This window comes from Cyphellophora europaea (assembly GCF_000365145.1).
Source record: "Cyphellophora europaea CBS 101466 unplaced genomic scaffold supercont1.10, whole genome shotgun sequence".
In the NCBI taxonomy this organism is placed as follows: Eukaryota; Fungi; Ascomycota; class Eurotiomycetes; order Chaetothyriales; family Cyphellophoraceae; genus Cyphellophora; species Cyphellophora europaea.
The window spans coordinates 686,298-703,835 of NW_008481798.1; the positions used below are offsets into that span (position 1 = coordinate 686,298).

Below are 17,538 nucleotides of genomic sequence, written 5' to 3' on the forward strand. Positions count from 1 at the left end.
CCCTTGTGGAGAAGAGCTCCTGAGGTGGTGTCTGCTGCAGTACTCGAGTCGATACCCTGACTGCCCGTTCCCACCCCAATGGGGGCCGTCCTACGACCATGTCTCGCGGCTCTTGAAGCGCATTCTGCACCTGACGATTTTCTTCGGCGTGAGTGAGAACTTCTCGGTACTACCGGTGTTCGTTGATGGTCTGAGTCCGGGGCTTCACCAAGCTGCTCACGGCTGCAATGACGTCTGCCGGCTCGAGGACGTGGTAGGTGGCTTTTGTGCGTTTGCTGCTCGCGCCGACCGTGCAGGCAAAGATATGCTCGCGCGGGAGCTTTGAGTTCTGGAGGGCTTCAAACATGTCTTTTCGGTGCTGTTAGCAAATTTGGATCAACCAGTAGATCAAGAAAGCGTTGGAACTTACGTTCGTCAGTCGTGTCATCGCCCAGGCAAAGTACAAACCCGGGAGGCTCGCCACCGTCCTGATATCCGTATTCACTGACCAAGCGGTTGGCGATGAAGCCCTTATTGACGAATGTCGGCCTCACTTCCAAGTTCGCCTTGCCACTCATCACTTCCACTTCCCACTTCTTAGCGACTCCGTCTTGGAGCACCTTTGTGCATTCCCGAGCCTGATGTGAGCCAAAGTCGGGGTCTACTTGCCGGTAGTGCCACGTCAGTGCCACGCGCTTCCGCTCGATCCAGCTGCCGGGAGTTCGCTCGGTATAATGTGAGAAGACATCGAAAACCTCTTTCTGCCATGACATATCCATGCTCTCGGTGAGATTCTCCCAGGTCTCGGACCCAGGCCGCCGAAGAAAGCAACCGTGCTCGGCAGACAAACCCAGTTCCGAAATATGGCCCATCCATTCCTCCAAGAAGCTGGCGTCGCGACCGGAGATGATCCAAACATTGTTTCGTGGGTCTTCAGCGAGGGCCTTAAGTGTGCGAAGCACCCGATCCGTGGGGATAGCGGCGTTTGGATCTTTCACTATGGGCGTAAGCGTCCCGTCGTAGTCGAACATGAAAAGTCTTTTAGAGCTATTGCGGTAGCGCGACAGCAGCTTCTTGCGATCGAGTACAGGAGTCAGATCGAATTGAGAGAAAGATGTGAGGTTTGTGAGCAGACGCTTGAGGTAGTTGTTCGTCCACGTGGAGACCGTGTGAGTTGTAACATAATCGTACAATTTATCGTGGTCGGCTTTCTTTTCTGCTTTGGGTTTGAGCAGAGCTTCATTCAGCGTATCTGCGACGTTCCCGAGGTCCCAAGGGTTGATGTGTATGGCGTTGGCGAGTGATGATGCCGTTCCAGAGAACTCCGAAAGAATGAGCGGGCCAAAGTGGTCTTTCTGACAGATGATGTACTCTAAGGAAGTAGTATTCATTCCATCACGGACGGAAGTGATCAGACCGACATCTGCAAGTCGCAGGAGGGCAAAGTATTGCGCGGTGTCGAGGTACTGTGGATAGTGTTGGACTGGAGTGTGAGAGAGTGATCCAAATTCTCCATTGATCCGGGAGACTAGGCTCGATATCTTGCTCTCGATCTTGTGGCCACTGTCTTCTTTTTCCTCCTGCACGCTTGTTGGGGAAGTGACTTGGATGAGGACAACCTTATCACGCCACTCTGGGTAACGATCGAGGAAGATTTCGAAGGCCTGAAGCTTCTGTGACACGCCTCTAACGGTGTCTAGTCGATCTCGGCCCACGATGAGCTTCTTCCCAGCGTATACCTGTCTGAGCGCTGTCATGTTCTCTTGCACCGCTGAATCTCCGAATGCTGCCTTTTGTACAGCTGCAACATCGATGCCAATGGGAAAGACGTCAACAGCAACATGAGCACCATAGGCATCGACTCCAGCCGAGCTCGACTCGAACCCCAGTATCCGTTTGCAGCAGGAATTGAAGTGGCGTGCGAAGTTGTACGATTGAAAACCAATCATTGTAGCTCCTAGCGGCCCACTGAGAACGTCTTTCCGCCGCGGCAGACAACGCATATATTCCGAGCTCGGGAAGGGGATATGCAAGAAGAAGCCAATATAGGCATTGGGTATCCTCTGGCGCAAGAAATTTGGCAGCAGCATAAGATGATAATCGTGAATCCAGATGATGTCGCCTGGTTTATATGTCTGTATGATCTTCTCGGCGAAAATCTGATTCATGCGAAGATAGTCGTTCCAAGAGACCTTTTCGGCCCGGCCATCGTCCGGTGCGTGCTGACGGTAGTGGAAAAGTGTGTAGAGCTCGTGCTCAGCGTAACGGCGCCAGCGGCCCTGGTCTTTGAGCTTCAGATCTACCATGCCCTCCTCATGATCTTCAGAAAGCCATATAGGCACCATCTTCCCACTACATTCGGCCTGCAGCTGCTCGTCCAACCGGTCCCTGTCGGCCTTGGTGACCGTGATGGTATCCGTCGCGGGGTTGTAGACGTGTGCCTGCATACCTGGGGGAGGCAAGGCAGCTGAAGCCTTTGTGCCGTCGGCTAACGGCCGTCTGCTTGACTGAAACGGAGTCGTGGTCTGAGTCTGGTTTCTTGCAAGGTTGGCAGAGGAGAGAGCGCTTGGGGTGTAGTACTTCTCCTGAACGGGTGTGATCTCGCCCGTCCAGCCGACAAGGGTATGGTTCCAGGGCGTCTTGTCAGACGCAATGTACTCGAAAGAGTCGAAAAGAGCCGAAGTTCCTTTGCGAGGCGACAGCTTCCAGTCTCCACCGGCTTGATGTTTGAACTGATAAGGGAGGCAGATCGAAGCACTGATGATGTTGCCGCTAAGTTTGAGCCCGGGGTAGACCTTGGTAGGATTAAAGTTGAAAGTTTCCGGCTTGTGTGGCTCTGCTAGGCTGAGGCGACGCAGGAGTTCTGCGCCAGTCTTGACTCCTTTGGCGGCATCGGCAACAGACTCAGATGGTGAAATCGAACCGCCGAAGCCATGAGTGTTAGCGAAATATGATGTGGCCGGTCGGGGCTCAGACTCATGGCGAGATTGAGGGTCACCGTCGTTGAGGGGTATGGCGGCATCGACATCAGGAGGCACAGAGCCGCTGGACGGCAGGCCTTCGCCCACTCTTGCGGTCGCCATGGTGCTGGTCGACTACGTATGAATTGCTAGCCTGCAGACAGGAGAGAGAGGGAGATGATTGGGCACGTGTTGGCCGGGCCAGATCGGGAATGTGTCCTCGTGACAGCAACCATATGCAGAAGCGAGACGCTCAGAAGCTCAGGGATATGGACAGGCAAAAAAGCCTATGGCGCTCGGACGATGCGTTCTGCTGTATTTTCGTGATAGACAAGAGCGTTGACGGGGTGAAAGCGGACAGCGTAAAAGAGCCTTAGCACTAACAGATAATGGACGATGCCGAATAATTTAGTCGCCGACTGAATAGTCGAATTGCCGCATGGAAGAAGCGAACGAAATTGATGCAGAAGCAATAATCAAATGAACAAGAAGCCTTTGGTCACTTTCATCGAACAGAGGTGGTGGAGCTGTGGGTTTCCTTCTTCGTGAGCGCGCTCAAGTTAGTCAGTGGCCGCGGCACCGCTTTCTTTTTACAGCTTGAGGCGAACAGCGTTGTCCATCTTCGGCATGAGATGGTTCAGTGTAAAGATGATGAGCGAGAGACACCGTTGCAGAAACGGAGGAAGGTCAACAAAGCTCGATCGAGTTCGGAATCAAGATCCAGGGAAAGCATGTGGTTTTGGAGACCTTTTGAGACCTTCTTGCCATGTGAAGTCAGGTTTGGCGACGCTGGGCAAAGCTCGGAAAACTAGGCCGGCGACCGCTGACTTCACTTCTTCCCGCTCGCTCAGCAAGGTACTCCTTGGCTTTGCTTTGCTCGGCAAGTTACCTCCTTTGATTCTTGCTGTATGCCTAGATGTAGCTGGGATACCGCCTCGTTTCTGGCCCGTCGCATCCGCTCGCCTGGTCGATGGTCGTTGAATTCGGCCGGTCGGCAAACCTCCACCGCGCAACCAGGTCGCGGGCCAACCTCGCGCAGTCGAGACAACGATCGGCACACCATCGAAGACGAGCATGCCGCCCTCATAGACACCTCCAGCCTCCGTAATACTCTCGAAGCAGTCAAAGCTGCTAATCGGACCCGTCTCATTCGCAAAGTCGACGAGGCGGGCAATAGTCAACGTCTCTCTCTGCCCAACTTGCTGGGGCTTCCGCTTGACGAGCGACCCAACGATGTGGTTCCGCAGGAGGAAAAGAAACGTACGAAGCAAGATGTACACGATGAGCATCCCAGTGACCTTCCGCGACTGAACCTAAATACATCCCAGACTGATCGGGGCCCAGGACCCCCAGTCCCATCGAAAAGGCAATTCGTTGTGCCTGTCAACGAATTGCCTGTCACTGGGCCAGGTGGCGAAGTACCGCCTCTGTCAACTCAATGGGAGCTCCATGGCGCTGTGCCTGCTAGATTCCGATTGCCATGGCTTATATGCGTGGACAAGGATGTCCGCACCAAAGCCCTCGTCAGCCGAGCCAGGCTTGCTATGGAAATAGAGGCATTCGATTCATATTATACACCATCTGTCGCAGAGGAAGAGGTGGTGGCGCAGGTCGTCAGCGATCTTGAGTTGACTCTCAGTGATAGCATGACAGATTTCAAAGTAGAGCTCATGGGTTCCCGAGCCACTGGACTCGCATCACCTCTTTCTGATATCGATGTCAACCTCGTGCCCAGAGACAGTCGACGGCCCGACGTTGTGGAGGACCGCCCGCAGGCATTACAAGTATTGAGAAAGCTTGCTCGGGTTTTGCGCCAGATACGTGTACAGACGCCCTCTCTGAAATCCAAATTTGCGGTGTCCTTCTTGATCAGCAAGGCTCGAGTGCCTATACTTCGAGTCTTCCACTTACCTTCGGGCTTGGAAATGCAGATACAACATACCAACGTCGGATACAACACGACGGAGTACGCAAAGACGTTTATCCGCGAGTATCCTACCCTCAAGCGATTGTTCATGGTCGTCAGACAGGCATTGGCGGTTCGGGGGCTGACAAATGGATGGTCGGGGGGAATTACTTCTTACCCGCTCCTCAACATGATTGTTGCGGCTCTGAAAGACCATGAGGAACAACACGGCTCGGGCGACGTTGCAGACCAATTTCTCCACTTCCTTGAGATGTATTCCGACCTCGACTTCGATTCGACAGGCATATCTATCACTCCATTCAAAATCCTTACCCAGACTGATTTCGAGGATACAAGTAATCCCATTCAACAGCATTTTAGGCGTACAGGGTATCAGTATATGTACCTCGAGGATCCGGCAGACCCCTCGAACAACCTGGGAAAATCTGTCGTCAAGGTCAGAGATATGCAAGCCACGATCATCGCTCTACGCAGTATTCTATCTCAGGCGATGCGCCAATGGGATGACACAGTTGGAAAATTGTCGGAAAAGAGGCTGTCTTCTGAAAATATGCCATCATTACTGGCAAACATCATAGAAGGTGATTACCGGACCTTCGAGCTAGATCGAGCGGCATTGACACAAATGCCGCCACAGAGGTAGAATGCAGAATCTCTCGTGCCACTTGTGATTCTCCGTGCGTGTCTTAGGCCAGTAGTGGCTGTAGTGATGTACTGGCGAGGTATGCTCCCAATGACGACTGCGCGAGGCGGCCTTGGCACTTACCTGTCGCCAGCGCGGCTGCGCATCTGTCTTCAATCAGATTGACAGTTTGATCTCAATTGTCTTTCATTCCTGTTTGCTTCGCCTGTACACCTCGTAACACGCCAGCTCCTCTTGCAGTCTTCTGCGCACCCGACCCGGGCCACTTCAACTTCACAGACAAGCCGATGAGCAGTCCCCGAATCGCGACCTCTCGTCAATATGGCGCATCTTTCGGGCCTGACCGCAGAGGGTCGGAATTTCGATTGCCACGCTTCTTCAAAAGGTAGGTTTGGAGACCGATCTAAACGAATGAGGCTGACTGTGATCTGCTAGACTGTTCAAATTCCCACAGATGGACTTTGAGATGGCCGTGTGGGAGATGACGCATCTACTCATCGCGCCGAAGAAAGTGTTCAAGTCAATATACTACCACAAGCGTTGGTCAAATCAGCTCTGCATGATGAGGTTGCTCACTAACTGCTCCAAGAAACCCGAAATACGTGGCACCGGCCAGATCCGTCCTTCACCTATCTCCTGTCCTTCTTCCTTCTTCTAACCTCATTCGCCTGGTCGCTTGCCTATACGCCGGCGTTTTCGTCAGTGGTGAAGCTGGCTCTCATGTTTATATTTGTCCACTTCCTTGCCGGTTCACTCGCAGTATCAGCAATATCATACTTGGTGGTTGGCCGGCTGCTGGGCCCCGGCATCTCAGGCCTACCTGGACGCAGAAGGCAGCAAGGGCTCTTCGGTCCGCCTGGAGGAGGGCGAGGAACGGACGCTCTGGAATTCGGATACTGCTTTGACGTGTCAATCAGGGCATTCTTTCCTCCTTATGTGCTGCTCTACATCGTCCAGTACATCTTGATGCCGGCCATCAACCATCCGAACCGGGTGTCGACATTTTTCGCCAACTTGCTCTACCTCGCAGCCGGGGTCTACTGGAGTTTGATCATCTTTCTTGGTTACAACGCTCTGCACTTTCTACACCATACGCAGCTACTCCTGACGCCAATGCTAGGGTGGATTGGGATCTGGCTGGTTTGCACAATCCTGGGCATAAACCTGGAGATGTGGGGTGTGAGATGGCTTTTCCTGGGAGTTAAGAGCTAGGCAGGACAATGCATCGTCAACGAGAGTCTGTCCAGGGACTGCGTTTGTGTAATCTTTTGTACATCATGCGGCGGTCTACAGCCGTCATTCACCGACCACTCTTGCACTGTCTGCGGCGGGTACACGCAATCATTCGGAGTCAATCACCAGATGGAAGACATGTAGCGAGACAATGTTTCAAAAACGGCAGGAGTACCTTGGTACGGTGAATTGTCACAGCCTCGGGTTGGTGCCCAACGGTGGTGTCCAGATGAGGCTAAGTCAGGTACCGCAACTCCCGCTCCGTAGCTTTTGGCTAGTCATGCAGAACATGCTGTTTGGAACCCCAGATTGCGGCTTGACAGGGGACAGAAAATCTCCACCAGAAGCTGTGAGCAATCATGGCGACAGCAACTCTACGATCCACACTGTGTTGTGAGCCATCATTTCCCAGGTAAGGGAGCGAGGCATGATAAGATACAGCGTGGTGGAAATAGTTTTCGTGCAGTGAAAGTAGTGCCGTGACAGATACGTGATCTGTCTATTTCGCTCGAATGGATGACAATCAGCTAGGCAATTTTGGTCTTCAATTCTTGAGCGATGAATATCCTAGAGCCTTATGTTAAGAGCAGTCTACAACGAGCAACATGACCTGGTAAAGTACCACAGTAAAACCTCCTGTATCAGGCACTGTTGCAGACGGACGATCTACCCGAAGCGAGACACGTCAACGGAGCCGACTGCGCTAACGCGTCAATGCCAAGCGCCTTAATATGCAGGGGTAGTTGGCCCTGGCAGCTGCAGGAGTGGGAACATTGCAGTACTCCGTCCAGTACTCCTCCAACGTGCTTGAATGCACGTACTCCGTACCACAACCCTTTTGCGCTTCCTGAATTTCTTGCGATTTGACTAGCGGAGTCCTTCAAGCCACTACAAGCGGGCTCTAAAGTGCCATCGCCTGCGCCTCCGCACTCTATGGCGCTTTAGATGGGCGAGACCTTACCACGAGCATTGGCCCTCGCCTTTGGCGTATCCCCTTCGACCGCGATCGAGCCACTGAACCAAGAATCTGATCAATGCCGACCCTCACCGCACTATCCCCTTCCTCCCAGATTACCCCGAGCCCTCGCAAGTCGTCCAAGGCTGCCCATAACCGCTGCGATTCGGTCTCTTCGCCGCACAGCAACCCCCGACGGACCCGGATGGTCCATAACTCAGATCCCGAGCACCTGCGCTCAGTCAAGAATACTCATGGCAACTTCTCCGAAGAGTCTGTCCGTGCGGACGCTGTAAAGGACAGGGGTCGAGGAAGTAGCCCAGTCGACATGGAAGATCCACACGACCTCTCCTTCTCTTCCAGTCTGCCGCCTCGGGCGTCCATGGTCGAGAATATGGCCCTGGCACTAGACCAGTTCTCTTCCGGTTTCTTCGACTCGCCGTCTTCGAACTATGTTCCGCGCTCGAACAGCTACGTACACAATGATGGAAGAGTCCGGGGCCATACTTTTTCATCCTCTGTGTCCTCTGAAGGCGACATTCGCACCCCCACAATCACGTCAAGTCTCCCACGCGTCAATCCACGCGACAGTGCCAAATATCAGAAGAACCTGGCGAAGCTACCTAGTATATTTGGTGAAGATGAGGACTCTGTTCGCGTGAAAGTCTACGACGCACAACGTGCGGGGCCCTCCAAGCCGAGAGTTAGACGACCAACGAAAGGCAGCGCCAATAGCACTACTTCAAGCATTGACCTGGGCCATCTTGCTGCATTCACTGGCCGGATGGGTCCGGCAGGAAACCGCAGATCTCGTAGCTTCGACTTTGGCTCAACTTCAAGGCCCTCCAATACCTTGAATACCTCTGACGGTCCCGAAATTACAGCCATGCCTGTCTTAGCCGCTGGTCCCGACGGCCAGGGCAGCCCTTCGAAATCGGCCTTTCCTGTTCAGCCTCCTGTTCGAAAGAACAGTACACGATCCTCAAAAAGTGCCGTAGCTCGGAAAGGCCGCTCAGGTACTCTTGGTACTTCAGCCATCAAGTCAAAGCCCGGTGAGGCGCTACCTCCGATGCCTGTTCGGACCGGCGTGATCTCGGATAATCCCTCTCCTCAAGAGCCAGCATTTGCGCCCAAACCCGGATTCTTTAGGCGAGTATTTGGGTCTTCGAGGTCTGCTTCTCACAACGAAACTGCTCTTCAAAGCGCACAGCCCTCCAGGCCCTCGCAGGAGTTGAGCACTCCTTCATCAAAGCTGCACAAACCTACGAGGACATCAACCGAGCTGTCTGCCAACAAAGAAAACCAGCATCCGATTTTGAGCAAGAAGCCATCATCCTTCTTCAGACGGCGCAAAAAGTCGATCTCAAACACGCCGCCTCCGCCTCTGCCCCTGACTCTTACTACAGACCACCACTCGGCAGCAATCATGGGCGAACCAAGCCCCATTAGCAGCTTGAGAGCTTTCATGGACCCTTACCTTGTCAACAACGAATCAGACCCTCCAATGAAACAGCGGGCTGGGTCTAAAGACAGCTTTCACACCCCTAATATAGGGATTCCGAACGAGGACGGGACAAGAACTCCAACAACTGGGTCTCATCGCCGGCACGGATCGCGAACGGATGCTCAGACCATCAGACAGATCTCAACACTCGGAGTGCCTCACCAGGATTCTTTTCTGGCCGATAGTAGCAGTACCGAACGCAGTGCCCGACCTTCGCCTCGTGACCCGAGCCCAGCATCAAATTTCAGCCAACACGGAAAGCCATCTGCCTCATATACTTCGTCGAGGACTGATTCGCCCACGCCGATGCTTGGTGCTGTCCAGCGCCCCAAAGTAACCGACAGACAGTCATCATGGAGCTCTGTGACCGGCGATTTGGCTGTAGGGCGTGCAGCGTCCAACGGCCAGAACAGCCGAAATGTGTCCACCAGCAGCAATGTCTCATCGACTCTTGACATGCCATTACAGACGTCACGTGGTTCTCCACCATCTACGTCTCCTGTCAGCGACTACCGTTCTGCGCCGAGCACACCTGTACCAACCGAAGCCAAGAAGCCCCCTCTCACCGTGCACGTATCTCATCCTAGCATCAGCGGTCAACCTACAGAATCACCCACCGTCAAAGCGCGAAAGATCTTTGACAATTCCGATGAGCTGCTTGGTCAAGATGTCGCAGCAGCTTGGCTGGGGGAAGCAGGCCCAGAGAGGGAGAAGGTTCGTTCTGCGTTTATGGAGCTGTTTGACTTCACGCACATAAACATACTCGTATCTTTGCGCAGACTCTGTGACACTATCATTCTGAAAGGCGAGACACAGCAAATGGATCGGTTGCTGTTGGCATTTGCTCAACGCTGGTGTGCTTGCAACCGGACACATGGGTTCAAGTCTAGCGACGTGGTCCACACCATTTGCTATTCTATTCTGCTTCTCAACACGGACTTGCACTTGGCAGATATTGGCCAGAAGATGACGAAGAACCAATTCGTGCGTAATGCACTGCCCACCATCATGGGAGTGGGCGACGAAAACTCCGAAGCGGACTATCTGAAAGCGGGCTCTAGACCCTCCCCGATAGCCGAGCATGGTCGGCCATCCTCAACCGATGCAGAATCCACGATGCGTCTGTCAAAGCGCCCGGTCGACCGCCTTGCCCGCGAGGACTCGGCTGATGTCGATGTCAATGCCACGGGTGGTCCACTGATTGATGCGCCGTACAATGGATCAGAACGTGGCTGGGAGGCTCAGATCGAGGCTGTGCTTCGTGCGTTCTATACTTCAATCTCGCAGCAACCATTGCCGCTCTTCGGATCTACAGAGACGGCTGCTTCAGCCCCAGCAAAGGAAAATCTACTCAGTCTGGGTGCCAATATGTTGAGGCGAACACCCAGCACCATTAGTAAGGCCCATTCAGACATGAATCGACCACGCTACGCGCCAGAGAGCAAGTCTCTGGGAACCCGGTGGGCGACAAAGGCTAGATCGCGGCCGAGGCTACCATCGGCGCCAGGCTTTGGCTCTAGTAGGACCAGCCTAGATGAGCAGTCGTCAACGTGGAGCCCGTCGTTGTCAAGTACCTGGAGCAAGGTGTCGCTGGGGAAGACGTTAACCTCTATGTCAGTAGACTCCTTTGGCACTGAAGCTACCCACGGCGATTATCAGTCATCTATCGGATTTGCCAACGCCTTGAGCCAAGCCATCATACGAGAAGATCAATTCGAGATCAATTCGGACGAAGGTGGTATGAAAGCCGGTCCTCTTCTGGAGGACGAGTCTCTCGAGCTTTCCGGGGCGCCGTGGGCTAAGGAAGGTATTCTGAAGCACAAGTGTCATCTAGAAGGCGTTGACAAGCGGTCGAAAGATCGTAACTGGAACGACTGTTTCGCGGTCATCGAACGTGGATGGATGCGTCTCTTCTCATTTTCGATGACGGCCAAATCATTGCGCACGAAAGCAAAAAGCCAGAAAACCAGCGGTGTGGTGGGTGGTGGCAATTGGCAAGACAACGCCGAAGAGGTGTGGAAATTCATGCTGCGACACGCCATCGCCAGTGCTCTACCGCCGCCAGGATACTCCAAAACGAGACCTTACGTATGGGCTCTCAGCCTTCCCACAGGAGCTGTGCACCTTTTTTCTGTCGGCACTCCGGATATCGTCAAGGAATTTGTCTGTACGGCCAATTTCTGGAGTGCGCGCCTGTCTAAAGAGCCTATGATGGGCGGCGTTAGCAACATGGAGTACGGTTGGAGTGACGCAGTCATCAATCGCGCACTCATTAATTCGGACTCATCTCGCGCGACGGGCAGTAGCAGCGGCTCCCGACCCAGCACGCAAATGTCAATCCGTAGCTCGATCGATCAGAACGGTACAGTGAGGCCGAAATTAGCAGGCGACCGCGCCTACATCAATGAATGGAACCCCCCTCAGCAGTCGATGTTTGCGTCGCAGCTGCTGGAGGTCGATCAGCTGCGGGCTTTGCAGGCATACGTGCATGGTGTGGAAGAAGAGCTTCAGAAACACAATGAGCTCCGGGCTCCGATGCAGCTGGCGTACTCGTCCAGACATATCAACGCGAGCAAAGCGATGAACAATTGGGAGAAGAAAAGCAGCTACCTATTGCGGGAGATTGTCAAGTTCAGAACGTACATTGACACACTACAGAATGCGCAGGCTACGAAGGAACGAATTCACAAGATGAGGAAGCAGGAGGAGGAGAATCGACAGGTTCAAGACGACCTCAACAACCTTCTCGGCCAGCAGTGAGGCCAAGGTGTATTACTATGTCGATATGTTAGTTCTTATGGGCTGATGACTTACGATATGAGCACGTGGGCGCGAGTGGTGACTTCAAGAGACGAATGCGCTTGAGCATGCCATGGTGCCATGCAGTTGTCAAGTACCCATATACTTGTAGTACGAATTAAGAAGCACGACGACCAAGCTGTACCCAGGTGATATGTACGAAGCACCCCTATTTTCGTCTGCCTTTCCCGGGCGGCAACCCCAAGCGAAGTCGCCCCTTCCCTTTGAGTTTAGTGCCAAGCTTGGGCGCGACTCCGCCTGCGCTTCGGCGTCGTTGGTCTGCCTCACCATTCACAAGCGAACCTGTTTCCCCCCGTTACGGCTGCCACTAATATTCCCCTCGAGTTTCACGCAGGCGTACCGATAGATGTGGCTCGGATCAGCTGCTAGAGAACATTTCTTACCACGGCGACTATTCATCGTGACGTTCGCACGCGTATCGAATCTACCCAAACAATAGCATCACCCACCGCGTCGACTTTCCACCTTGCCGTGCCCGACGCCTGTCAACGCGTTCTAGATCCACTCCCCTACCTACATTCTAGCGCAAATGTCATTGCGACTCGACCGACAGCATGTCTTCCTCCTTTGTCCGGTCGAGTCCGCCATTTGAGCGTCGCTCATCTCGAATGCCTGGCGAATTCGAGCCTGAGGAAGATGATGTGAACAACAACACCCAAGCCATGGATCATACGCCCTCCCACGATGATGGGTCTTCCCACATTTCTTCGTTTCTCCCCGGCCCAGACGAACCAAGCAGCCTTCTTGACAAGACCACAGCCAGCGGTATGGAACTGCCCAACAACACCATGCTGGAGGAGCGAGAAATGAACCGAAAGTTGGCCGATGTCGAGTCCAGTTTCCTTCCAGAAATCTCCCATATGGCCCCAGTCAATGGCCATACCACGGGCGCCGATGACACATTCATGTTCGGTGTTCCAAACGACAATATCGCTATTCGCAAACGTCCAAATCCCATCGATGTGACATCTGCGTTTCGTGACATTAGCACAGAATCTCGAAAAGAGAACGCGCAAGCTGAATCCCCTCGCACCCCGGAAGGCACCTATAAGACACCGCATCTAGATCAGAGCGGCTTTGCCGTTCCCGATGAATCCAGGATTACGAACCCAGATGCGCCCAACACATCGGCGCTCGAAAATATGTCCTCTTCACCCATGACTGTAGCAAGGACTGTTTCTCGGGTGCAGTCGCTCGCGACGATCGGCGGCTACGAGACCGCAGCAGAAGAAAGCGAATTACCCGAGTCGCCGTCGAAGAAACCAACCGCGACCGCGCATGACAGTATTGATGACGAGGAAGATGAGCCTACTCCCAGAAAGCCTACTCTGGATCCGTCTGCTGGAGCATTTCTCGCGGTGCCTGGTGCCGGTGCCGATGGTGCCAATATGAGCACTGAAAATGTCGCCGCAAATAAGAGCCGAAGACCCAGATACCTCAACAGCCGCTCGTCTACGGCAAGACTATCCTACGACTCCATTGCAAGCTCTACTACCGATGCCAGTGATGCTACCTTGGGCGCCGACTATGCCTTGCAATCAGGCGGGGCGGTTCCGGAGAAACGACGCAGGCGACGCGACGAACAGCTCACCATCTCACGTCAAACGAGTTTGGGTAGTATGGCATCGGGCATAGCATTGAGCGATGATGAGAGTCGACCCTCCCAGACCTTCAATCCTGACTTGTCTACCCTGCCAGAGGAGAGCCCCAAGTCCAACAATGACTCTCGGCGTACGCCCACCGGCCCGGAAACTCCTCGCCAACCTGCCATTGTCATGCCTACCGATACCGTCATTGCAGAGAATGTCCGTGGAATAGAGGTCCCCGGCACATTCGCCCGCCAGTACAGACAAGAGCGTGACATCTCGCCCAGCAAGACGCTGTCGATGGCTGGAATGACCCCGGCTCCCAAGAAAGGTCTGACTCTCAAAGAGCATCGAAGTACTGTGGAGAAATATTCTAAAGAAAACTTCGATTTGAAGATGAAGATCCACTTCCTCAACGAAGCCCTCCTGAAAAGATCGGATGACGGCGTAAAGGAGATGATTACAGAGAATGTGCAGTTGAAGAGCGATCGCATGCGTCTTGAGAAGGAGAACCATACCCTGCGAAAGCAGAACAGGGAGCTACAAAGGAAACTTGAAGAAAGTAACGCCCAGAACTCTCCCAGGTCCGATCAAGGCTATGGCACCGATGACGAGCGGAGTCCGACTATGGAGGAGGAAGTCTTATACCTTCGTGAACGGGTCGAAACAACCGAGATTGAAGTAACGAAACTTCGCGCCGAGAACATCGCCAAGGAAGGTGAAAAGCGTCGCTTAGCAGAGATGGTACGCTCTCTTGGCGAGAACAGCCGTGGCACAAGCGATGTTGGGTCTAGAGAGGAGAGAGATATGTGGAAGGATATGCTCGAAGCTGAAAGCATTGCTCGAGAGCAAGCTGATGAGGCAAACCGAAAGCTCCGAGAAGAAGTTGCCAAGCTGAAGCAGGACACTTTGAGTGTGGTCCAAAGCCGACCTCGCAGAGGCCACGGCGCGACTTCCGTTATCTCTCGTGCCAGCAGCGGTGATACTCTCCAAGCCCAAAGTGCTGAGCTTGAGCGCCTCCGACATGAGGTTTCGGAATTGCAGAAGACTATCAGCGCTCAGGCCTCGGCGCTCACCTCCCGCAATAAGGAGAAGGAGCGTCTCTATCAAGAAATCGAGGATCTGAAGCTTCGTATGGGAGGCGGTCGTTCGGTAGCTGGCGACAGCATTCTCGATCGATCTGCTTCACGCGCTCGCTCTCACTCCAGCAATGGCACCAAACTTTTCACCGACCAAGAGAGGGAGGAGCTTGAAAACTACATCAATGAGCTGCGCGATGAGAACAGTCAACTCAAAATGGACAAGCAACAGCTGTCGGCGGAAGTGGAAGAAGCCCTCCAAGAGCTCGAAGCCATTGATCTCCAGGCTGAAGCTGATGCGAAAACATTCAACCAAGAACTAGAAGCGCTTGCTGGGGAGCGAGATGTTGCTTTGCAAGCAGCTGAAGAACATGAGCAAGCTTTCCAAGCTCTTAGGGAAGAGGCTCAGACTGAACTCGACGCCTTCGGTGACGATCTTGATGCGAAAAACAAAGAGATTGAAGAGCTCGAGCAGCGACTTCAAGCTTCCGAGGACAATTTGTCGGCCTTACGAAGCGAGCTGCATTCTGCGAGCGAAGGTCTTGTGCGCCTCGAAGATGACGCTCAGCAAAATCTCGCACGCTACCAGAGCGTCAAAGGTGAACTCGATGACGCAAACCGCGAGATCGAGAGCATGGAGAAGTCTCTTGCTGAAAATGACAGTAAGATTCAGCGCCTGACTGTCCAGCAAGAGAGCAGTCATAACGAGATTGCCTTCTTGCGCGAGGAGCAGGATGGAGACAAAATAAAGATCGGAGATCTCGAGTCACTCCTGAAGAAGGTGCATCTCAATCTCGACATGGAGAGAGAGAAATCCCGCGATCTTGAGCACCGCATCAATGAGGAGCGGCAACAGCGAGATATGATCGCCAGCAAGAAGGACAAGGACGTCCAGAAGATGATTACTGGTCTCAATCAGCAAGTCGGCCAATTGACAGAAGAGGTGCGACAAACTCGTAAAACTCTGTCCTCGCGTGACATCGAGCTGTCTGCGTGGAAGGAGAAAGCGGAGGGGATCGAAGAAAGCCTCCGAGATATCATTCACGATCCCAGTGCCAGCAGAGCTAGCCTCATTACTGCTGTCGACAAGATGGCCCACGACCTTGAGACTGTGACTATCGATCTGGAATCTACTCGTCGTCGTCTCGAGGAACTCCACAGCGTAAATGCGAACCGAGACGACCTCCTGGAGAACAGCAGTCACGAATGCCGTAGACTGCAAGACGCGCTTGATCGCGAGCGAACCGGCCGCAGACAGGATAAGCACTCGTTCGAGCAAGCGCTCAGAGCTCAACAGCAGGCCACACGCGCCATGACCGCCAACAGTGCCAGGATCAATGAGCTGGAGCATGCCCGTTCCAGCGACCGCAGACGTCTCACACAGCTTGAGAATCAATACAAAGACCAACTAGCCGACAGAAACAAATTACTGTTGGACCTGTGGAAGAAAATGTCCGCCCTTTGCGGACCAGATTGGGCTCACAATAACAGCCTCATCAACGGGAATCTCCCATCGCAAGAGGTGATTGGCAACATGCTCTTCTGGCCTGGCTTCAGCCGCAATATCATGCTGGCCGCCAAGCAAGTGGAGGGGGTGTTCGCTTCATTCAAAGATAAGATCAAGCGCGTAGAGAGAGATCTCTACAAAGACTATCGAGGACTGGAGCACACACTCGAACTCCGAACCAAGAGGCTTGAGCGCATCGAAGAAGCCTGGGAGAGAATGAAGGCCAAATTCGGTGACGACGGTCCTTCCCGTTCCAGCAGCGCTCGTTCCGGTGTGTCCAATGAAGTTAGCAAGCTCAAAGGCGAGAACCGCCTACTAAAGGCCGAGCTAGCCCTCTACCAGCAGCAACATCATCGCCATAGTTCGCGTCAGCATCGACCCGAAAGTCGTACCTCGCTACGCTCCGGTGGTGCAATGTCCAATGATGGTATGCCCATCATTGAGGGCGCTGTTGGCCTACCGCCACGCTCATCCAGCGTACGTAGAGCAAGCCAAGCCCCAAATCTCGAGCGCCATCACACCACGAATATCGTTGAACACCTTGCCTCGGTCAACGACACTCCCGAGGTGCGTTCGATGCGCTCAAACTCGATATCCAGCAGGAATTCCGGCTACATCATTACCAACGATCGCACTCTCGATGAGCGACGGGGCCTCATGGTTCCCTCGGGAAATATGAGTATTCCCGCAAATGGCAATTTCTCTATGCCACCTAGAGAGCCTGCGCCGCTTCCCCCCACTGCTCCCAGCAATGCCTCTGGCATTGATATTGGAAGCCTGAACAATGGTGCTGGCGGACCTGGACAGGAGAAGTGGATCCATCGTCTGCGTGAGCTAGAACGACGCCTCAAGGCCGAGAGAGAAGCTCGATTGATCGACCGTACTGGCATGAGGAAGCGACTTGAAGAGAGAGACGAAGTCAATGACGCTCTCAGAATGGAGTTGGAGAGAGAGCGAGGCAGGAGAAATGCCGACTTGCATGTATTCAACCCTCAGCAGCAGATTGCGGATGTTGCGACCGGTACCCAAGCCGGTTTCCGCCAAATTGACGGGCCTGACGAGAGATACGACAGCGCTCTAATCGAAGAAAGTGAAGTCACCGAAGAACACAATACACTTCCAAGATCAAGAAGAGACTAGGACCCTCGAATCTACTTTCATCCGGCTACGGCAAGGCCACGCCTCCGTAGAATGAAGTTTGGAAAGTTCGGCGCGCTGGCGATTCACACCGTGGATGCTTACTACGCACACTATGATTAATTTCGAAAAGAGGGAGCGTCACAGAGAGAGACGAAGGATGAGAAAGATATTGGTATTGCACAAAGGAGTGAGTGGCATCATTATG

The 17,538-nt window shown here is 53.6% G+C and overlaps 5 protein-coding genes across 5 annotated transcripts; 4 read left to right on the top strand and 1 right to left on the bottom strand.

The window, feature by feature from the left end:
• Nucleotides 1-169: 169 nt before the first annotated feature.
• HMPREF1541_09355 (trehalose-phosphatase) lies at nt 170-3,062 on the bottom strand (the record flags this gene model as incomplete). Its single annotated transcript, XM_008714029.1, has 2 exons — nt 170-348; nt 410-3,062. 2 exons carry the CDS (start codon nt 3,060-3,062, stop codon nt 170-172), a joined length of 2,832 nt encoding a protein of 943 aa, XP_008712251.1.
• A 785-nt stretch (nt 3,063-3,847) lies between these two features.
• Nucleotides 3,848-5,509, top strand: HMPREF1541_09356 (uncharacterized protein; the record flags this gene model as incomplete). The annotated part of the gene is made up of 1 exon (XM_008714030.1): nt 3,848-5,509. One exon carries the CDS (start codon nt 3,848-3,850, stop codon nt 5,507-5,509), a length of 1,662 nt encoding a protein of 553 aa, XP_008712252.1.
• Nucleotides 5,510-5,796: 287 nt separating this feature from the next.
• Nucleotides 5,797-6,721, top strand: HMPREF1541_09357 (uncharacterized protein; the record flags this gene model as incomplete). Its single annotated transcript, XM_008714031.1, has 3 exons — nt 5,797-5,894; nt 5,945-6,048; nt 6,099-6,721. 3 exons carry the CDS (start codon nt 5,797-5,799, stop codon nt 6,719-6,721), a joined length of 825 nt encoding a protein of 274 aa, XP_008712253.1.
• A 1,304-nt stretch (nt 6,722-8,025) lies between these two features.
• Nucleotides 8,026-11,961, top strand: HMPREF1541_09358 (uncharacterized protein; the record flags this gene model as incomplete). The annotated part of the gene is made up of 1 exon (XM_008714032.1): nt 8,026-11,961. One exon carries the CDS (start codon nt 8,026-8,028, stop codon nt 11,959-11,961), a length of 3,936 nt encoding a protein of 1,311 aa, XP_008712254.1.
• Nucleotides 11,962-12,575: 614 nt separating this feature from the next.
• On the top strand, nt 12,576-17,333 carry HMPREF1541_09359 (uncharacterized protein; the record flags this gene model as incomplete). The annotated part of the gene is made up of 1 exon (XM_008714033.1): nt 12,576-17,333. One exon carries the CDS (start codon nt 12,576-12,578, stop codon nt 17,331-17,333), a length of 4,758 nt encoding a protein of 1,585 aa, XP_008712255.1.
• Between the last annotated feature and the right edge of the window lie 205 nt (nt 17,334-17,538).